We start from the raw sequence: 23,244 nt of genomic DNA on the forward strand, positions 1-23,244 counted from the left end.
TTCTCCTCCCGAGGTGCTTTCACCACAACATAGCTGCACTCTTTTTAAGGCGACATGATGACATTGTTCCCGTCCCCCCTTGTTGCCTCATCCGCAACCAATCAGAAGCAGCCGAGGTCCCCAGTGGATTTGGGGAGTGGGTGTGGGAGGATGGAGAGGCTGATGGAAGGGGAGGAGGGGGTGAGGGAGGGGGGATTTGCAGATTGCAAAGCAGATGTACCTGAGGGTTTTATTGTATTTCACCCCCTCTACACACACACACACACACACTCATTCTCTCTCTCTCCTCCTCCTCCTCCTCCTCGTCTCGACCCGGGCACACGCCAGGAGCCTCCTGCTTTTACGGTCTGATGAGTTTCTATAGAAATCTACACGTGCCTCGGCTTTATGTGTCGCCTTCGGGTGGTGGGGGCTCTGATTTGACCAAAAAGGAGACATCCGTCCACATAACGGCGTCGAGAAGAAGTGATTGGGCAAATCACAACAAGGAAAATAGGAAAATGTAGAATCGGAAGCTGGAAATTCGAAAGTGAAAACGCAGCAGAACTTGGACGAATATCGAGACCAGTTTTAGAAAATTAAAAAATTTGCTGGGAAAACAAACGCAACAGCCTCTCGAGACCCGAGTTATAGAAGTTAATTTAAATGTTTTTGGACCGCTCGAGACCCTTGCTGCATGTTTTAGAGTTTAAGAGGTTCAAAGACTTCCAGGACAGAAAACATCCCAACAACAAGAAGCACTTTTACGCACCGAGCGATGGAGCTAAATTTGGCCGCCTACATAAGTCATATAAACAAACAGCAAACAAACACACATCTCAAGCCACTGCAGCATGTGCGCTGGCGTGACAGTTAACTCCGGACATATGAATCCGTCATTTTACGCATACATAATTAATAGCGAGAGGAGGGTTTCCTGCTTTGCATCACAATGGCTGCGCTTGTGCAAGCTGTAGACCCGCCGTGATTGAAAAGGAAATTGCACAGTTGAGGGAGAAAAAAAAGGAGGAGAAGAAGTGGGGGCCCCCAAAAAGCAATCTGGCCCCGAGATACCGTCGGCGCGTGCTGTGCGTAATCAGTGCGCTTTTTTCTGTGTCTCCAAATGGGGCAAACCGAGATTATCAGCGAGTTCAAAAACACCCCAAACCCAATTCCTGCAGGTCACATCTGACCCGGGTCAGCCGGATATGAGTCTGTCCATCATGAGGGATGATGGGATGTGGTATGGGTCGGTGCTGAGCTCGAGGACACCTCTGAAATGTATGAAGGAGGAGGTGCGCGTGCAGGAAGCAGCAGGTTTCAGCTGATGTTTGAGCGTTGAGCTCAGGATCTGATTTGGTCACATTTTTAATGTTCAAACTTAGAGCTGATATACAAACAATTACCTTTCACATCATGTTATTAATCTCACCAACACTTAAATGATTATTTTCCACCATTTTAAAAATTGGTTTGATTAATTTGAAGTAAATTATGTTTACAATCTTAAAATCTCTCTGTCCTAAAAGTTTGATTTTCTTAAAACAAGCCAGTTAAGATATAATTATTGATTATGGAGCAGTAACCTGCCTTATTCTGTCGAGTCTTTCAAGGTATAGACACAAATTATAAACCATAAAACAGGTTATCTTTAGTAAACACAGCTTGAATAATGTCACAAAAGGTCTTTTGATTCAAACACAGACACAGTTACGGATAAAGATTGAAAAATCTGCTCTGTGGTTTTTTTGCAGTTTTGTTTCTGTAGTTTTTTCTGATTACTTCAAACTAAATCTATAATCATACAAATTGTTTATGCAGCTATAACAAGTCAAATAAACAAAATAATAACCATGAAGTAAAATAATATCACAAATACGTCACTAGTATAAACCATTGAATTTATCACCAGGGACTCTAAAAAGCAGCACTAAGATTATAAGAGCAAAGTTATTTAAAGTGCTAATCTCAAAGATCTCAGTTTCCTTCTCTTTGGCGGCACCTGTGGTGATAAACGGTAATTGCAGGAGCACACTTCCCAGATATCCAGACAGTGCTGCATGTGTGACGTCCACGATTGGCTCCGGTTGTAACTCTTGATTTTCCTGGCTGACGGTCGCTTTCCTTTTCAGACTGTTTGCTTCATCTGAGCGTCGAGTTTGTTTCTTCTTCTTTGGATTTTCACTTCTTGTTGAAGTTGTATCTGTAGTCATCCATCTTTTCTTTGTTTGTTCAGCCATAGTAGATTACTGTTTACTCGCAACACTTGCAGAGAGCGGAGAAGCAGCCGCTTAGCTCCACCTACCCTCTCTAGCAGACCAACCACTGCTGGCTGATGGAAAACACGTCACTAACTGGGCGCCGCTTGTGATTTTTGACACCCAGTCTGTAATAATACTATATACTGCAAATGCAAAGGCTTTCATCAGTGGGCCATCGGCTCAGTCAGCATTGTGTTACCTCATTCGGCGATAGATAGAGACTTAACAGACATTTATTTACATGAAAGTCTTTGAGATTATTCCTTTACGTGTAGAATATATAAAGTGCAGTAAAGTTACCATTAAAGAAACTGAACCACTGCAGACTCGTCTAAGTATCATAAGTATTAACGTCAGTAAATAAATTAATGAAACTTTCTGATCCCAGAAGCGAAACAGTTTCTTTAATCTGTTTACATCTTAAGTGACGTTTTAGACGACCTTATAAAAAGTCTCTTTACATGCAGACTTCAGCTTTATCTGCTGTGTTCTGTGAAAACATTTTAAACTGATTCTAAAAGATTCCTTTAATATGAGACGTCACATTCAGACACCAGCAGTCTGTGTGTTTTGCAGCCTGTGGGGTGTTCTTAGGTGCGGACATATGTTGTTGTGTGTGCGGTTATTTTCCCGACAGGCTTCAGCTCAGCCTCATTAACATACAGCTGTAGAGTGACACCCCCCCCATCCTCCTCCTCCCCCTCCTCCTGCTCCATACAGAGCTTTCATCTCCAGCCGCTATACTGGGCCGTGTGATTGGTCACGCTGCTGCAGAGTCACTGAGGGGAGACTTCAAACTCATAGTTACAGTTAGCATGTTGTGGAGGAGATGTCTGTCTCAAACAGAAATGTGATATTAGCAGAGGTAAACATTTTATGTGTGCAATGTTTAGGTGAGAGTTAGTGAAGAGTTTCCATAGTCAGATAAACTTTAAATAACAGACCTTAAAAGTGAAGTGGTTACACGTTTGCCTGGTTATAAAGAGACAGTGGTACAAGAGAAATGGGGAAATGTAAGCAGTATTAAAACTGGCATCAGTACAGTGGTAGAGGTGGTATTTGTGGTGCGAGCAGGAAACTGTAATCTGCAGTAGTTATCCGACAGTTCTGTCTGAGATGTTTGTTATTCCACCTGCAGCAGAGACGAGCAGCGAGCTCCAGCAGTCTGTAAGATCCCTGTTTTCTAACTCGATACCAACAGATTAGTTTTACATTTCTTCAGCCCCAGCTGACACGGACTCAAGTGACATCACTTGAGGATGCTGGCGAGACTTCACACAGCTCCCTCTGGAGGCATTCAAGACTTATATTGGATTTCAAACATGCAGAAATACTTTACAAAAACATGTGCACCATCAGTGCATTTTTTAAAGGCACCCTGTTACCACTTGTTGTGTCTTTGATCAGTGAGTTTAGAAGTGGAGCCCTGTTCTTGTTTATTTTTTGGCTCACAAACAAGCATGAGGGTGTAGGGATAGGGGTGCAACGATTAGCTTCCAACAAATCTGATTGTCGTTTATTAGTCGGCTATGTTTTTCCTGCTGTGCGCGGACATAACATCGTTTTCCGGAGTTTGCTCAGAGGTGAGTCATCTCTGAGAGTTGAGCATGAAAAACAGCAACCGGGAAGCGACAGGTAAACAAAACATAGCAACATGGCGGCGGCCGATGCAACACCATCACATCTGGGAGCTTTTCAGCCTCAATGCTGCAGAGAAAAAGACCGCCTGCGGGATCTGTGAAGCGGACCTTTTTTATCACCGGGCATGTCGGTGATGAGCGAGCATCTGAGAGAGAGTTGTGTTCCTCGACGTATTTTTTTATATCAACTTTGTCTGTCGTTGATATTGTGTTTGTTATTTCTTTTTTGCATCAGTCGGAGCCAAATCAGCAGCAGAGTTTATTAAAGACATATTTCTGAATGAAGAACTCGTATTTATTGTCTTTATTGTTAGTGAGCACATGCTTAGAAAAACCTGCAACTACATTTAAAGCTGAGAGCTAAATAAGAGACATTAAGTCTGTTAACATTAACACTTGTTAGTTGCAGCCCTACACAGAAAGCATGGATGTAAACAGCTCGATTTAAAACATTAAGAGAAATCTTTCTGAGCAATAAAATAGATTTATGTTCGGAGGACACATGCTCAATTTAAAGAAAGAGATTGTTTATTCTGCTGTTTCCACTCTGTTAACTGTGTGATGTCACCTATGATGTCACAGCTGTCCCGGGCAGGCGAACATGGGCAGCAGGTTCCGGTTGTAGGTCACATATTTCACAGCGCTGCTCCTCAGAGCCGCTCGGCTCTCAGCATCTTTAAATCTGTCCTGAGGGAGGACGTGTGAGTCGTCTGCGTCCTCCGTCAGCCGCTGCCTCCACTCGTCGTCCTGCAGGGACACAAATATTCAAGACAACCTGCCCAAACATCAAACTTAAACCTCCTGATTTTTTGAATAAAATGAAAGCACGAACTGTCGCTGAGGAGATCTGCTGAAGCTCCTGCTCAAAGTCGGAGAATCTGTCGTGATAAACGGCCAAACACCAGCTCTGTCTGAAGAAACTGAAGGACACATTCACACTTTGTTACAACCAACAGGTTCCTACACCGACGCTTCATAACAAAGTGTTTAAGTGTTTTTTGTAATGCTGAAGGCAAAATAAGTAAAGACAAGAGAGACGAGAAAAACGTCAAAGCTATCGCGTTCATGGTGAAACACAGAGCGCTAACAAGGACATGTTGGAGGAGGTGGCCGGCGGAGAAGAAGGGGAACCTCTGGACATAATGCTGTCTGCTATCAGCTCCATTAAAGCAGAGTTTTCATCACCATTTGACCGAATTGTGGCGGCGACAGAAAACACAAGGAAGGAGATAAGTGATTGCACTGATCGAGTGTCGCAGGCGGAATTACTCTCTCTGTTGTCCCCACTGGAGCGCTCTACTTTCACTACAGGGACGAGAAGCTCCACCTGCATTCTTGATCCCATCCCCTCTCATTAAGGTCCGTCTTCCATCCATCTCTCCACTTATCACTGCAATCAGTAAAACATCCCTCAGCTCTGGATTGGTACCACAACCGCTCAAACTTGTTGCTGTCACCCCCATCCTTAAAAAACCTGGACTCAAGCCCAACATTATGAACAATTTCTGTCAACAATCATTTGTTTACTCTTCCGATCATCAACAGGAAGTAAACTGAGATTCATCACTTCTTCATAACTCATTAATCATCTCACGACCCCTCAGATTTATCAGATGACCCTCTGAGAGGCTCGACCCTCAGGTTGAGAAGCACTGGACTAAACTATGAAACCATACGGTGTATAAAGTAGTTAAAACTAGCTCAACCTGGAGCAGCTACAGCAGTGAAGATGATGTATCAGTGTTTTACTTTTCTACATTATATTTTGTGGTATGTTTACTTACTTACGCTTTTTATAGTTAAAGAAGAGACCAAAGTTAGAAACTGTCTTCTGTTTGTAATCTGGTTGAACTAACCCTTTAAATACACGTTCAGGAACACCAAACAAACACACACACACACACACACGAGGAAGCTCACACTAACTGTGCTGACTGAATAACCCCCAGCCGCCACACGGTCAATCAATTACTTTAACGGCTCACGACGCTCCGTCAGCCTCCACAATGACTTTACGAGTCAGCTGAGTGAGCGGCGTGACGAGGAATCCGTCTCTGCGGCGGGGAGGCTGCGGCTTTGTCTCGTCCCCGACCGGCCACAAAGACAGATTGGGGAGCTGCATAAACAGATTAGGAGGCGGGGGACAATAGACGTCCATATCTGGGGGTCATTTGTGTTGAAACCTCAGAAGCAGGTCACCCGCTGTTTGACAAACACACACACACACACACACACACACACACACACGCTGCAAAGTCACACCAGCAAACACACAGACAGAACGAGGACAAAAGACACTGACGGCCTAAATCTCCCTCGCCTGTTCAGACCACTTATGTGTTATTTTGACGTGTGAGGTCATCAGTCAGCAGATGCATGATGGGAGATTTCACTACCTGCAGATTTCTGAACACATTTCTTCTGTCAGACTCAAAGCATCTTCAGAAACAGTGAACGCGGCTCCTTTTCAGTCGAGAAGTTGGTTAAAAAACTAGTTTTTAAAACATCCGACATCCAGCAGCAGCAACGCTTTCCCCTGCGCTACAACTGGAAGTGCGCGATCAAATTATACTGCTGCTGCCGTGGAAAACACAATTACAGGGGAAAAATAGAAATTTGGTGAAGCTGATTGTTGTTTTGTTGACAACAAACTAAAACCAGACATCATTTGATTCCCCAAACTGATCATTTCTGCAGGACTATTGTCCGATGAGTTGTCTGTGTTGGTGTTTGTTTGCCTCCTGAGTAACTGAAGCTTCTAAAAAGAGGTCAGTAAAAAACGTATTCAGAGAAAATGTTTTGGTTGCAGGAAATGTTTTTAATGTAACTTTTTAAAAACAGACTTCTGCACGCACGTTCGGTAGAAACATCAGCCTTTTGCACACAAACGACAGATGATTAAGTTTCCTACTCTTTTGATTTCAGCTGTTTCCTGCAGTTTGTAAAAATAATGGTTGGTGGATAATAAACCAGAAGTTATGACTCATGTTTTCCTCTTTTTGTCATCTGAGTTTGTTTTGTTAAAATGGAAATATGGGTCTGGGTGAGCCGACGGAAACATGACTAAACTTTTCTCTGTGTTTTAATTTTACAATGTAAAAGTAAAAAGACGGAAACTGGAAAAACCCTGTGGACACTTTATATCGTAGATATTCTGAGAATGAAAGCAGTCTTTATATATGAACAGTGGCTGTCTTTGTCCCACCTGTACAGGTCGTGGATCAGGCCCTGGTGGTAGTGAGTCGACAGCTGGCCCAGCAGCTGCTGGTGCTTCCCGTACAGACTCAGGTAATTGGAGCCGGGGAGGGGCTTCAGGGAGAGACAGGTGAGCGTCTCCACCAGCTCATAGCAGTCGAGATGTAAACAGAAGTAGTTTCCTGTCTCCACTCGCCCGGTCACGATTCCGTTGTCCTGCAACTGTATACGGATGAAAACAGAAGTTGATGAGGATTCTTAGTTTCTTTACATGAGTTTGCAGCTGAGCAGAATCAGATTTCACACGCCGGGCATGTTGTGAACGTTCAGGTCGAGGAAACAAACCAGAAAGCTGAGCAGATTAGTTAGTTAAAGCTTACATGTCTAACAGAAGCTCCTGTCAGGTTGGTAGCAGACGGTTTGGTAACGTGCAGGTAGTTATATCCTCCAGGCAGCTTCCCACCTGAGGAGAGAGTGAACAAGCAGGATGAAGGTGTGATGTTAGAGCTGCTTAAATACAGTTTTTCTTTGTCTAAATCGCTTGAGTCAAGTTTTCTTTGGTGACATGATTTTCATTTTGAAAGTTAGCTGGTGGTGCAGTGGTTAGCTCTGTCGCCACACAGCTAGAAGGTTCCTGGTTTGAATCCCGGTTCAGACGTAGTGGGTCTTTCTGTGTGGAGTCTGCATGTTCTCCCCCGTGCATGCGTGGGTTCCCTCTGGGTACTCCGGCTTCCTCCCACAGTCCAAAGACATGCTGGTTAGTTTCAGTGGGGACTCTAAGATTAGTATTTGTGTGTCTTACAGTGTTTACATATTTTAAGATCAGATACGTTTTATTTAACAAACGATCAAAAGTCAGAAAGGCCTTCATGTTCATCATTTGTGAATATTTAACTGTTGTCACTTACAGATGAGCGTATTTGCGGTTCCCGTCACCATCCATGCTCACATTGTTTACGTTTGTTCAAACTTTATTGAACTACTTCAATGTACGAACATTTGTTTACATTTAGTGGGGGGGCTGGACAACCACGTTTGAATACATCACCAAGTTCGCTATGAACTCTGGGTAAGTCCCACAGGAAAGTCTGCAGATATGTGGACCCACAGAAAGGCCGTGATTTGGCGTTGTGAAGTCTGCATCGCCGCCCTCACACACGTGCTGATCTGATAGTGGGACAGCACGAAGCACTCACACACTCACCGGGAACGCGCAAAGTCAGTAAGTCAGTGAGTGTGGAGATTGGGATTGGGCCTCTGTGTGTCAGCCCTGTGATTGACAGGTGACCTGTCCAGGTGTAACCCTGCCTCTCGCCCAATGACAGCTGGGATAGGCTCCAGCCCCCCCGCAACCCCGAACAGGATAAGCGGTATAGATAATGGCTGGATGGAAGTCATGGTCCCATTTAGAGTAAAATGGACCATAAAGCACACGATACTAATGCCTGTGACTTAAAACTAGCTACTGTGGCAGAAGATGTGGCAATGCATATCTACCCTCCGGTCCAAACATGGGCACGTCCTGCTCCAAAAAAAATATAGCTACAATCAGGATGCCAAACTCTAACCTCAAAACAGATAGTTCACAACTGTCTGTTTGCATCTTTGCATTGAGTTTGCATGTCATTAGTATACTAGTAAATAGTATATAATAAATAAAGTAAAACTCAAAGAGAGTGAATGAGGATTTGAGGATGAGGATGAGGATGAGGAGGATTTCTGAAAGATGAATCACACGATCAACAGTAAAACTTTCATAATCGATTAATTGTTTGAATATTTTTTGGTTCCAGCTTCTGAAATGTGATTTGCTGCTGTTATTCTTAAAATAGAAACACCTTTGGATTGAAACAGTTAGGCGGACATACAAGAATTTAAAGACAGCATTTTGCACTCTGAACATGTCGTCTAGCATTCTTACTTCATTTTGCAAACCAAATGAAAAATACACAGTTACCTGCAGCCCGACCAAACAGAAAAGACAAGCACTGAAAATCATGATAATTGAAATAGTGCCAGCGTGTTTTTTCAGAAGAGTACGTCCACACAAAGTTTCACCTAAACTAGGCCAGCAGCATCATAACATGCCTCGCTCTGTTAACATCCACCCACAGAGGAAAACAGAGCCAAGGCGATGAACTCAGACGCAGGCGACGATATGGCCCCTCTGCTCTCCCTGAACATTGAAATGCCTGTGAGAAGTTCATGTGTGTTTCATCTCAGAGAGCGGAGCGAAGCAGAGTGGCTGTTGTGTTTACGTAACCTGTGGAGTGGCCTTGGTTACTCCGTGAATACACGGCAGCACAATACGGCATTGTTACGCCCTGCTACGTTTGAGTGTCCGCCACAATAACATGGACTGTGGGTGGGTGGGTGAATGATTGGAAAATGTTCCACAAAAGCATAATGAAAAAATGTTGGCAGTGAAAATTCTCTCAGATAAAAGCAGACAAAAACACGGACAGACAGGAAGGACACCGATGACAGCAGGGAGGGGAACCGAGGGACCCTGAAAACGTACCGATCGCCGAGTTCTGTAGATGAATGTGAAGGAATTTTTCTTTATGACAAACCCAATGAAAATCTCTTTCATCCTCCTGGCTGGACAACACACAACACAAAGGATGAACTTGTCTGTTGGGTCTCATGCATTGTGTATGAGACTGTGCCAGTGGATCTCATAGAAAAGCCCATGGTAGCAGGTGTGTCCTGCTCTTTAACAGTTGGATTTATCAAATACATCAATGTTTTTAAAAACCAACCAGTTAGTTTTCTACTTTTTTTTTAATCGTTTAGACCACAAAAAAACTGTTAGACAAAGCATGAATGTCGTGTTTTTGTTGCTCGTTCAAGCTTCTTTTCAATGTGGAATGAGCTCGCTGTTGCCCCTAGTAGCCATATGGGGGATAAACCACCTATTACAACTGTTGTTCCTCCTTAACCAGCAAGTATCAGTCGTTTTTGTTCTTGCCCTCCAGCCTCAGGGGGCAGTAATGAGCCTCGTATAGCCTAGTGCACCACAATGAGGTGAAGGAGATGCATTATTACGCTGACAAGCGACACAAATACCAGATCTGTTTAGACGCAAACGGGCCAGTTTTGTGAATCGAACCTAAATTGATGAAGCTAAAGAAAATAGTTAAGATAAAACTGTATAGATTTACTACATAAATAGTTGCAGATTAACACATAGAACTCCTCAGCCCTTTAAACTTAGCCGGATTTAAAATCAAACCTTGTATCTTGGCCTGTTTGTACAGTGGTACAAGACGATTCACGTCAGGTGGAGGCTCGTCTGCAGGCTCCAGCGTCGGGTCCAAGAGGGGCAGCAATGTGGCCGCCAGGTCCTGGCCCACTTCCTTAGAGTTGAAGTTGCCGTGCGACCACTCGTCTGCGTGGTAGCAGCGGGAGAACTTGGTGAGAGGTCCGGCTCCACAGACGGATGAATCGCTGGTTTGGAAAGCTGCGTTTATGACGAGTCTGCTGTCAAACACCAGGAAGGAGCTGTTGATGCTTTTGAACGCGTCATAGTCAACTCCTTTATTGGAGAGGTTAATGAACACCTGAAAGGAGCAAATTATTATAAGTCGGAACAGAGTTCTAAACATTCAGGCCACATCCCATAAACCCACTTCTTCCTGTTCTTCCTGTTGCCCTTTACCTGCCTGAGGTGTATGTACTCACTTAGCTACATCTCTGATTTGATAGAATATCTGTTAAATGTAGAATAAAATGACGATAAGGCCTCATCCTAGAGGTTCTTCTACTTTAGACAGAAAAACACACATGTAACCAGCTGAATCCTCCTCTGTCTGAAACAATGAAAATGGAATAAACAAAACAACCATGTGCTTGACAAATACAGTCGGCTTCCAGGAGGGAAATTAACATCCAACCAACAGCCACAAGCTGCTGAATGCAGCCTGTGCTTTGTGAGCTCTACCCCGGCCAGTAACCCGGCATTGTTGGGAGAATCATTTACAACAGGGGAACCAGTGAAATCATCCAGTAGAAGAAACTCTGACTCACTCCACACTGCAGACGTAGGGGCTCAGGGGCATCAGTGGTGAATGACACAGATGTGAGAAGATCCGGGTGATCTCCGCTGTTCATGTGGGCCAGCAGGCAGTCATGATGGACCTGGACTTCAGCTTTTTCTAAGGCTGAACACACAGCTTTCTCCACTAGAGGGTCACTGAAGCAGCGAACGCCGGGCTCGAGGGGCGGATGGACCAGATGGATACGATTTCCCTGAACACAGAGGCTGAGCAAAGTCTCTGCGGTGGTGAAGACATCGATGCTGTTTCCGTAGACGATGGCGTTATCTGCAGAGACACAAGGAGGCAACATGAAGCACACTGTTTTTCTAGTCAGGAGTTTCAGCGTGCCTTCGGAGTCCAGTCATTCCCTTTTTACGCTCTGAAATATAAAAGAAAACTACCCACTAGTTACATTTTTCTCACTTCCAGTTGATTGTAGGCACTGTAGAAATGTATCTCTTAAAAAAACGTCCAAATACAAAAGAAGCCCAACAATTCAGAGGAAGTGAAAAATGACCATAAAGCCCTGAAGACTCGTCTTTGTCACAACAAAGCAATGATACCATTTCATCCATTTCCAATGAAAAAGATTGTTTTTTCCAATCCATCTTTTGATGCATGCTCTTCAGTAAAGCCTCTATAACATACAAGCTCCTATACAATGAGAGTATGTGCTCCTCGTCTCTCACTAACGCCCGGAGGAGCAGGGTCACCATGCCAGAGGTATGCTGGACAAAGAGAACAAAAACAGGGGCTTAATATGTGCAGCAATTTACATTTGTGTACCTTTATGTTGGTTTTTTAAAGCTGGTATAACGTTGGTTATAAAACAGATTATTTGGTCATAATAATTTAACATTTTTAAATCACTGGAAATGATCTCTTCTAATCAATCAAACAAAGGCAAACACTGTGTTTTCTCTGGATTCAGCATGACGCTTTTATTTTGAGGTGTCAAGTACGTCTCTTACATATTGATCCATTTCTGAACAAAGGCTCAGTGTAGACTGCGTCTGTAAGAATACACTGCAGTTGTAGTAACAGAGCAGACTAGAGTTGGTTTAAGTGATGAGCTGCTTTTACAGGCTGCTGTTGAGTGCCTCTGTCCGTGGTGCTGAATTAGACAAGCACTGCCGCTGCTGAACCATCAAGGCCAGCGGAACACAAAGTTTCTCATCAATGAATCTTCATTCCACTGCTCACTTCATCTGTATAAACATTCAACTACCTCTAGAACTCCACAAAGGGAAATGTTTTGATGTTTTCAGGAATGTTTTCTCATTTAGTTTATTTCATTTGCAGGATTTTACACCAAACTGCTGCATCAAACACTCAATAGACTCTTAACTTTTAAATCTGTCTTTCAATTTGGAGTAATGTTTTATCCCTTGTTTGTTTGTTTTTAAAGATTATTTTTTTGGCTTCATTTGTAGGACAGCTGAAGAGAGGGGAGTGGGGAAAAGAGAGTGTGGAATGACAAGCACCAGATGATCGACAGACATGATTTTACTTTAGAGTGATTTTTGTTAATTGATTTCTAAAATGTTGAATGAATTTTGAATTTTTAGTCTTGCAAATGTCATCTATAGTTGTCCACTTCTTTTCTTATTCTCTGCCTGTGTTGTTTAAAATCGATGCTATGTGAAGCACTTTGGGCCGCATGTTTGTATGAAAGATATAAATAAAGCTGAGATGAGAAGCTAAAAAATAGCCCCCAACGGAAGCAGTATTTCCTCGAATTTCTTTTGATAAAATTGATAAAAAACGTTATTGTTGTGAAGTCGTTTTAAAGATAACCGACTGAAGTCAGTGTCAAAGGTCAGGACGTGTCAGGAAGTATTGAGAGCGAAACTAACAGACTGTTAGATTTGGTATTTTTATTTGTTTGTTGTCATTAAAACATCCTGCTGAGACACAACACGAATGCAGTCTGATTCAGTCTAATGTCAAATTTACATCCACTCTGTTCTCTTTAGCTGTCATTATTAAAATATGGAAATAAACAGGGTATCTGCCGGAGAGAATTTGCATTTATTAATGGTTTTCCTTTATGACTGGGATCAACTAATTAGTATGTATAAAAGCCTCCCTCTAGATCCTGCACAATTCCTTCAGAGGGCAGATTAATTTTGCTTAATGACACTGTGTACGCTCTCCTGCTCTGAACAGCCCGGCTCTCAGAAAGTGATATGATAATGGAAAATGGATGGAAGAGGCCGACCTGATTCACAGAGATGAAAGATTTCTCTGCAGCTAATTAGCTGCTAATTATACCGGGGCACTTCAGCGCTGACTGGCTGAGTAATGACACACTACTAGAGATTAATTTTAGGTTCTTGTGTGTGTGTGTGCGTGTGTGTGTGTGAGGTAATCACTTACCCTCCAGCTCCACAAAGTTGGCACAGAGCCAGCGGCGAGCAGCCCTGCAGTCATGGAGGTCGTTGAGGGTGAAGAGGTTGGAGGGGACGGGCTCGGTGTATCTGCGGTGAGCGGTCCGGTCCTGCAGCTGGCTGTTTGTGACGGGCTGGCTCAGATCCACACCCGTAGGACAGGGCACCTACAGTATCACAGGAAAGGTAGAGATGTGATTTATAAAGTACATTTCAGACAAGTGGCTCGTTGCTTGTTTTGACAGATCTTGAAATCAAATCTGGGTCTGTTTGTCAAAGATGGAAATAAGACTTTCTGAGACGAGGCAGAGGCTTTCCAAAACTGGCCTCAAGACATCTCATGCGACCAAGAACTGTCCCAAGCACTGCAACACTAAACCCTACATTGTAAAGCGACCACTTGATAACTCTATAGTCCAAAACCTGCTGTCTTACCGTGCTTATTGTCTCACCTGGTACTGCAGGCCCGTACAGAGGATGAGGTGATCATAAGGCACCTTCCTGCCACCAGACACGATGACGTACTTGGATTTCCTGTTGATGCCGACCATCTTCCCAGTCACCACCGTGATGCAGGAAGGCAGGGGCAGCTGGGCCAAGTCTCTGCTGCTGTATGCATGACTGCAGGAAGCAGATTGAGAGACTTAGTTGTTAACTCTGTCAACGTCAACAACGTCAATGCTGACCACGGATTTGAAGTAATATTTGCTTGCAATTACAATAAGCACATCGTTTATAATGATGAGGTAGAGCCCTAGATATGGCAACGTCAGTCTTAGTCGCGCCAGATTAAAGTACCTCAACAACTATCTGAGAAAAAGTCATGTCAGTCAGTTATCTTCCTGAGAGAATGACCCCTAGGATATAAAACAATAACATGGCACCTTCTGAAACTAAATGAATGTGGCTGTAAATATAGACTTCAGTTATACTAGCACAGGTTTAATGTTTTAAGATAAGTCTCGCTGTATGTGCAGGTGCATCTTATATTCATTCACTGTTGAACGCCAAAACACAATTTTCCATCCTCTCACCTTGTGGACAGAAATCCGATGTCCTCCTGGTTGCAGTCCCTGGGCAGCCCGTGTGTGGAGATGAGGGTCAGGCTGTTGAACCTAAGGTGAGGGCTACGACAGAACAAACAACACTGAAAAGCCTGAGTGCTTTTTCCACAGTGAAAGCATACAGGGCACGGAGGGAGAGGAATGTGTTCAGGGGAAGGACAACTTTCTATTTCTGCAAAGACTGCCTCCTTCATCAGGTATTCAGAGAGCCCTGTTAACGCCAGCTGTGTCAAGAGGAAAATTAAGAAGAAATAAAACTCTTAACATTTCTTGAGGCAGCAGGAAGGTCTGAAGCAAACACGAACACTCCTGCAGAGATGCTTGGCATTTACACTCTTAAATATTAGCAGGTGCTGCTTCTTTTACAACTATTTATGTCAACAGTAAAGGATAGAGACGAGATATAAAAATCTTCAAGGAGGATTTAAGTAAGATTAAGGGTTGGCTCTTCAGATGAAACAGAATTAGTTTTACTTTGGGGGGAAAAACACTCAGAATTAGTTATTAACCTTGACTTCCGGCTCAGGTGTACATAAGACAGTAGAATAGCAATACAGGTTTGATAAGAGTGGAAGTTGACATGTAAGAAGACTCCCACCCGTCCTGCACAGGAGAGAGACTTAATGTTGTGTCACATTTTGTGTCTATTATTGGTTTTTCACTTACGCGTTTATTTGTTGTCATTTGTTTCTTTGTGGATGTTTTTAGTCTGTTCGTTGTTGTTTTTTCTCTCTGTAGTCTGATTGTGAATCTTTTTTGTCATTTCGTGTCTATTTGTGGTCATTTGTCTCTTTCCAGTTGTTTTTAGTCTCTGTTGTTACTTTGTGTCTCTGTAATCATTTGGTGTCTCTTCGTTGTATGTTTGAGTCTCTATAGTTGTTTTTTGGGGTCAAATATTTTATCTCTTTGTAGATGTTTGTGTCTCTTTTTGGTCATGTGTTTGTTTTGTGTTTGTTTGCGGTTATTTTGAGTTTCTTTACTTTTTTTTTGTCTCTTTGCTGTTGTTTTGTTTCTTTGGAGTCATACTGCATCTCTTTGGAGAAGTTTGTTGTCTCTTTGGGGTCCTTTTATGTCTCTTTGTTGTTGTTGTTTTGATTCTCTCCGTTATTATTTCATTCTTTTTTTAGTCGTGTTGTGTTTTTTATTTTCACAGACATTGTAGTTATTTTGAATGTCTTTGTAGTCACTCTGAAGTTGTTTTGTGTCTCTTTGTAATTGCTGTAGTCTCTTTTTGTCTTATATATTTTCTTGAAGTTGTTTTGTGTTTTTTTTGTGTTTCAATTTTTAACATTTAAAGTAGAGGCTCTGATTACACTGGCCCCTGCAACATAAGCAATACTAAAACACAGTTGGGTGTCCCCCCTTGAATAAATACATTTTCAAATCCAGCGTCACAGAAAAAAAATCCTCTCAGAGGAAGTCCTCCGGCCTGCAGCCTACTGATGCATTTCTGGTTGCTGAGCATGAGGAATCCTGAGCTGCCTGCCTCTTGTGTGTTTACTGTCCACAATATACAACACCTTTTGTGATGCAAATGGCCTCCTTTGTTCCGGCCAACAGGACATTATGCAGCTGATAACAGCAGCTCCAGCTCCTTCCAGCTCTGAATAGCAGAGTGTGTACCTCGCAGTGTCCGGCCTTATCACACTGATGCCTCTGATCGCCTCCTGCGCTGTTCTTATCTCAGCTTCCTGCTAAATTAACGCCCACCGGCACAGATCTGCAACAGCAGACACCGAGATGCTGCTGAACTGGCTGGATGTAGGATGGATGAGCGTTGTGTTGTATTGCTCAGTAGAACGTGTGGGGAGATACCCTGTTAGTGAGACGGTAGATATTTTTAAACTAGCATCGAGTTGGGGAATGTATCCTCTCTTGTTGTCTATCCACCTGTTTAGTTTGACTTATTGAATAACCTGTTTATCAATTGATTTTATGCCAGTGATTAATTTGATGTAATCTATAAGAAGCAAGAGCCTATATCACCACTACTAGATTTTTATCCATCAAAAATCAAGAGAGTAGATGAAGTCGTATCCTAAGCTGTTGTTGGTCAGCTTGGTGTCATCACAGTTGGATCCTTGATTTTAAAGCTAACATGTAAATAATAATGATAATCATGCCCCAGACAATGGCTGCAGTCAAACTTTCCTTGTTAATCTGTGCCAGAAGGAGGATTTACGGCGCAGCGCCGAGGCATTAAGGCCTATTATTGGTGTCTGGATGTGATGAATCAGAAGTGGTGGATTTGCTCTGTTATCAGGCGGTGACAGACGGCCGTGGTGACCCTGCAGCCTGACCACGGCGAGCAGAGGGCCGAGCCGCCGCAGAGCTCTTTATCTGTCTGACCCCGTCCCAAACAGAAATGGAGTAGTGGGGGGGGGGGGGGGGGCAGCTTTCCATGAGCACATGGAAAGCTGTGTCGTGTTGGGGGGGTTGAAGGGGGATGGACGTTTGGGCAGGGCTGATAAGGGGGGCCCCAGCAGGCCGAAACTGACCCATCATTCACCCTCTCAATGCGTCGCCGCCTCACCATTAGTCCAGCGGACAATAACTGCCTCATTAGTCAACTCATTAGTGACAGCAAACACAGATCGCTGCAGCAGATCCCTGACGGGGGAAACAGTGGAGTGGCTAATTAAAGGGGGCTGGCGCTGGCCCTGCTGAATGCCAGGCCTCAGACAGCTGTGTGCGCCTCCCCGCCATCACCGCCGTGCCACTCTTTGCCAGTTTCAGTGAGCTGTGAGATCTCACTCGCACAAAACAACGGCCACTGTTGCCTGGCAGCTATCGCCCGGTTCTGAATCAGCAGCCCGGCGCTTCTTATTTTCTACCGGAGCGTTTAATCTCACAAAGCGAGGACGAAGGCAAACATGTAAGATGTCTGACCCGGAGTCAAGTGACATTTGCGGAGATTGGATTCCGGGAATAACAGGCGATAAAGAAATGAAAGAGAAGCTTCAGCGCGCGTCTGCGATCCTTTGAGTCGATGGGTTCTGGGGAATCTGGAGTATTTCTCTACACACACACGAGAACATAATCATTGGAATACTTTTCATTTTAAAACTGCCAGAACACAATTATAGCTCCTGAATCGTCTCTGTGCACTTCACTTCTTTGTCCCTGTACCAGAACATGGAGATAGAAGTGATTGCCCTTCTGTTACATTAAACAAACACACACGGGCAGATTTAAAAACACTCCAGGTGAGGACAGTTTGTCGTGTGAGAGAGCTGAAACTGGGATTGTTTGGTAGTCCTGTCTACGACAGCATCAGGGATACACTTTCAGTAACATTACCTTTATCTATGTTCACTTGAGTTCTGCTTTAGTAGCAGATTTTATTTGCCAAGCTTGGGAGAGAAGGCAGAATACTTCAAATGATATGAAGTGAAATGTTTGACCGCTGCTTCTTGTAAACCAAAGACGGTTGGACAAGTCATGTGTGAATGAAAACAAAAGACAATCAGTCGCTCTAACTCGTTTCTTCTTCTCGTGGAAGTTCTGGTTGGGTTAAAGTTTTCATGCTGAACGGGTTCCTCGCCCACATTTGATTTTACAGCAGCTTTCAGTAGACGATGATTCCAAACAGTGATATTTACTGCGATGAAAGTTCTTCTTTCATGAATATTATGAGTAAAGAATGGAGACAGTTTTTTAATTTTCACTTCTTTTAGTGTGTTATTGTGACAACCCCTAATAACCTACGCACACTGTGTGTCAGTTGTTTCTCAGATCAATAGCTGATATGTCAATATTGGCCATTATTTTGACCTCAGCCTTGGCTTTTCATCACAGTGTAGTCGTAACAGATTTATTGTCTTAGTTCATGCTGTGCTCACACTGAGCGTATTCTTTAATCTGTCCTTCCAGGAAGTTGTGATGCGTTCCTGTGAATTCGTGCAAATTCAACCAATTGCTGCAACTTGTCCCCAACTTCTCTTTTCCATGCACGTCACCAAACACTTCTTTGATATCTTAAACACTGATCCTCTGAGGTCTGCAGTGTTGTTTAAGCATCAGAGTGCGTCTTCCCCTGTTTCCGTATCATCCCCGGAACGCTGCATGCTACAGACTTTTTTTTCACTGTGAAGCAAACCGCTGATCCCTTGAGGCTCCACGGTGATCGTGTCTCTTTCATGAGCTATCTTATCTGCCCTTGCAGTGCAAAATGAGCATTTCATGGCTCTTGACTTTAGTATCATTCAATTTTTACACTTTTTTACGACAATCCCAGAAAATACCTCCAAACTCGTGCTTAATAAGAGGTGAGGCTGGTGTTTCTGGTGTTTTGTTTCTGTATTGTCCTCAGATCCCATGAAAAGACTCAGACCGACAATTCCGCTCAATAGCTTCCGACTCTCAGCACCGAGCCTACTTAAAACATGATCCCTTCTCTAGTTACATGTTAAAAAAGGCTGAGTAACTCCTCATAAACAGCTGCTCGCTGCAGTTTTTACCAGACAGGAGGAAATAGTGCATTTGCTGGGGACTATTTTCAGCTGCGGATTCATCCACGTCTGGTGCTCTAGTAAGTATGTGGGGCAGCAGGATGGTGTGTGTGAGATTAAGTCAACATAAACTACTGTGTGTGTGTTCATGGGGATATTAATATGCAACCCAGTGTGGCTCATTGTGAGTTTGAATAGTTTATGGACCAACGATGGAGCTCGGTGAATCAGAGGAAGAATCAGACCTAATGCATGTCAGCAGATACATTCTGTGTTGTTTTGTGTTTTCATGGGATTTCCTGACAGTTAGCATTTGTCCATTTATTTTACAATGTAACTGACAGAAGCTGAAGGACCACCATGTGATGACTGGTCAGTATGAAACTGTTCAGGCAAATAACAGAGCTTCCATGTATAGACGCCTGTGTGTTCTGTTCTTAAAGGGATCTTGGAGATGACGGGGTGCGTACACAACGCACAGATGGTGAGAGGTGTGTGTGTGTGGGTGGGTTAATTGGGGCCCAACAGAAATTGTTTGCCCCAGGGCCCCTTAAGAGGTTAATCCTGTCGTGGTTTCAGAGGGAGACGTGTCATTATATTTACAGGGTACTGCAGGTCTGGGAGAATTCTTCATGAGGCAGACTCACCAGAAACAAAGCATCCCCAGGAAAGACAAACCGGTGTCTGACGCCCCCACCACCACGATCCTGGCGTTAATGGTGACCTTTGGCTCCATGGTTAACTTCCTGCTGATGAGGCTGAGAGCAAACGGTGCCTGAGAGAGAGTGAGAGAGAGAGAGAGAGAGAGAGAGAGTGTAGGAGAAAGAGAAAAGACAGTTGGTGAAAAAGAATTTGAAGCTCTGCATTTGATGGATTATTTAATTTGCAGAAAATGACAGCAGTTATTTTCAGATACCTTTAATTATTAACCCACTAAAAGCATTACGGAACAAATTTTTCCATCTGAATACCACAGGATGAAACGGGAACCAGCTTTCATTAAAGCACTTAATCTGCCTGCTGAACAGACGGAGCAGCGTTCAGGCAGACAGAACATTTTAGCAAAGGCTCCTGCCAAATGTTACACTCCTGAAATGTGTGCCGACTGAAACGTGTTGAATATCAGCCTCCCTCCTTTTACAGGTGGTCGGCACATTCACGCATTCTGAAAGACCCAAGAGAAGCCAAAGTAGATACGTCTTCAGGCTGAGATAACTTTACTGTCTATAGAGTTCTTCAAAACAATTGGCATCAAATAGATTACTGAAAGGGGAATATTAACAATTACGCTACATATTTAACTCTGTGTTACCTTTGGAGTAACTTAGCATAATTAAGTAACTAGCATAATTTACAGTTAAAAAAACTCTGTGCAGGCCCTCATACAGCCTCTGCCTGAAACCACCCAGTCAGCTCTGTCCCTTTAAGAAACCCCGCCCCTACAAGCCAACTTTCTTCTGATTGGCCAGCTCTCCGAAGCCTTGCGACGTCACAAAGTGCAGCATGTGAAACCTGGCGTTCGCAGCAGCCTGCAGACTGAGCTGAGAAGCCTGGGGATTACTCCAACATACTTTTACCGACAGATCTGAAACTTCACCCACGTTAAGTCTGAACATCCAACACTGTAACATCATACACACTGCCTGGTCACACACTCTGATGTTTCATTGGACCGCCTTTAGCTTTGATTACGGCATGCATTCGCTGTGGCATCGTTTTGATAAGCCTCTGCAATGTCACAACATTTATTTCCGTTCCATTTATGATGGAAGAGTCGGCCGCTGCGTCTTCTCCAGCACATCCCAAAGATGCTCAGTGGGGTTACGGTCTGGACTCTGTGGTGGCTAACCCATGTGTGAAAACGATGTCTCATGCTCCCTGAACCCTGATCCTCTTTCACAATTTGAGCCCGATGAATCGTGGCAACGAGTCACATCTTTTCCACGACCACAGGATATGTCTTCTGACGTGGCTGTTTAAGAATCGAGAAGCTCCTCACTGCATCAGTTAGAGTTAAATAACTAGCTGAAACATATGAAACATATTAATCACTGCAGTCATTTTCCAATGATCGAGATGACATGCAGCTAACGTCCATGGCAAGCCTCGACCACGAGGGTGCCCCGAGTAATTAGTTTTCAACGCCATTAGGACATAGTGCTTCAGTAAATAACTTTTCCTTTAAGACTTTCAAAATAAAAGTCTGTCTCTCCACTTATTTTTGTCTGTTTTCTTCTTTTCTGCATCCTGCATAAAACTCTATATCGGCTTGATAGATGAATAGCAGAAAAATATGTTTATATCTACTGATCCACTCATCCATCCATTATCTACACCGCTTATCCTGTTCAGGGCCGCGAAGGGGGGAGGGGGAGCCTATCCCAGCTGTCATTGGGCGAGAGGCAGGGTTCCACCTGGCCTGATCACCTGTCAATCAATCACATTTATAGTCACCAATGAACCTAACGAGCAACCTAACACGCATGCACGGGGAGAACATGCAGACTCCACACAGAAAGGCCCGCTACGTCTGAACCGGGATTCAGACCAGGAACCTTCTAGCTGTGAGGCAACAGCGCTAACCACTGCACCACTGTGCAGCCTATCCCACTGATAAGCAACAGAAAAGCACGTAGTCACTCTAATAAGAAAGGGTATCTGCGAAGAAGATAGTGAACCAGAATGCTTGTCTCAGGTGTCTTCTGGCACTTTGCTTTGATGTCCTATAAAAGCCTAATTCACCTCTCCAGACTTTAGTGCAATACTTCAGTTCATGTTTGAAGCACTGTTTTTGTAATTATTCCCCTTTTTTAAACGTATTCTGATTTGTGCATGTTGTGCTTTTATCCATCTGCCTTCCACTGCTTCTGTATTAATCAGGTCTTTCTTCTTGAGTCACATAATATGAGCGTTGCAGAATAAAACTGAGTGATTAAAAGAAAGGGATCAAATACGCGACGTGACAGTGAAGGAACACTTTTGCACAACAATTACACAACAGTCCCGCAGGAATTAGAGAAGCACTGCGTTCTAATCTTCCAATTCCTCCAACGCAGAGCGTCTCCGGTCCTCGCCCTGTGATCTGACGCAGCTAATGGCTCCTTCATCATCTGTAATTAGGCAGATTGGCCCCACAATGCACCTTGTTGGATGAAAACAGTAGTGAGCGAAAAAGAAGGGAACCCGAGGGTAAAATTAACCTTTGTGTAATATTCAGATCATTTCCACGAGGGCGAACGTGCCCAACATCCGTCACACACTGAGAGGGTTTGATTAGCAGAAGACAAAAGGCCATATGGTTATTTATGTGTGCGTGCATCAGACATGTAAGTCATCTTAGAAATACTTTTAATGTAGCAATTAAACAAAAGCAAATCACATTTTCTTGCCTACTTTAGAACGTTATTCAATATTTTTTGATACATTTTTAATCAGGTCAAAAAAAACCTTTTTTGTGGTGATACTTTTGGCAGATATTTGAGCCTAATAAGAGACCTATAAAAGACCTGTTCAGTTTAATTAGAGCTCTGACATTGGAGATATTACTGGAGCACAGAGTTGGGGACTTCAGCGAGCTCCGTGACTGTCAGAGCAAAGCAGTTTCTCTTTCACCAAAGAGAAACTAACATGTTGACATTATTTTAGAACCAGGACTTCCTCCTGAACTAAACTGTGACTTTTACACAAAACTAAAGAAAACGGTTTCAGTTCTGGCACAAAAATACTTTGTTAGGTGATTTGGGTTAAAATGATCTATAAGCCTGATACATGAACAAAGAAGTAGTTGGTGATATAGAGCACAACGCCACTGGGACTTTTCCCTCTGTGTATCCCTTCGCCTCAGCCAGGTGTTCTGAATGCTGTTAATTAACGTCACAGCAGACCGTGTATGTTTACACTGATCAGGCTGGTGCCTCTGAACCACTCTGCAGACTCTTATTTCACTGCTTGATGATAGATTAAAACAAACAGATAAATGTACATGATAAAAACAGCTGTAGACACAGAGTGCAGGAGAATGTTTGGGTTGCTTGGCAACAACAGTCCACTTTCAGTTGTTGTGGAACTAGTCGAGTTGGTGGAGCAGAAAATAATCTGTTGTTGATTATTACTGCCTACTTCTATTTGCTGCTTGTATAACTGTTGAATAGAAATAATATCACACTCGAGGTTGTGATGTTGAACTGAATATGTGCAGCCTTGTGCCTACGACCGAATCACAGC

The 23,244-nt window shown here is 43.4% G+C and overlaps 1 protein-coding gene across 1 annotated transcript in view; it reads right to left on the reverse strand.

Moving 5' to 3' along the window:
* Positions 1 to 4,426: 4,426 nt before the first annotated feature.
* Positions 4,427 to 23,244, reverse strand: part of cfap61 (cilia and flagella associated protein 61) — a 31,849-nt gene continuing 13,031 nt past the window's right edge. The window contains exons 15-24 of the mRNA XM_069657678.1: positions 19,668 to 19,795; positions 14,540 to 14,632; positions 13,958 to 14,126; positions 13,495 to 13,672; positions 11,105 to 11,400; positions 10,311 to 10,638; positions 7,456 to 7,538; positions 7,086 to 7,297; positions 4,713 to 4,800; positions 4,427 to 4,618 (exon numbers count right to left, since the gene is read on the reverse strand). Of these exons, the coding sequence (XP_069513779.1) occupies positions 4,457 to 4,618; positions 4,713 to 4,800; positions 7,086 to 7,297; positions 7,456 to 7,538; positions 10,311 to 10,638; positions 11,105 to 11,400; positions 13,495 to 13,672; positions 13,958 to 14,126; positions 14,540 to 14,632; positions 19,668 to 19,795 (1,737 nt within the window). The 3' untranslated portion in view covers positions 4,427 to 4,456. The remainder of the gene's footprint in view (positions 4,619 to 4,712; positions 4,801 to 7,085; positions 7,298 to 7,455; positions 7,539 to 10,310; positions 10,639 to 11,104; positions 11,401 to 13,494; positions 13,673 to 13,957; positions 14,127 to 14,539; positions 14,633 to 19,667; positions 19,796 to 23,244) is intronic.

The sequence above is a fragment of the Semicossyphus pulcher genome, unplaced genomic scaffold (assembly GCF_022749685.1).
Source record: "Semicossyphus pulcher isolate SPU_LCO1_2020_fin unplaced genomic scaffold, fSemPul1.0.p SCAF_11, whole genome shotgun sequence".
In the NCBI taxonomy this organism is placed as follows: domain Eukaryota; kingdom Metazoa; phylum Chordata; class Actinopteri; order Labriformes; family Labridae; genus Semicossyphus; species Semicossyphus pulcher.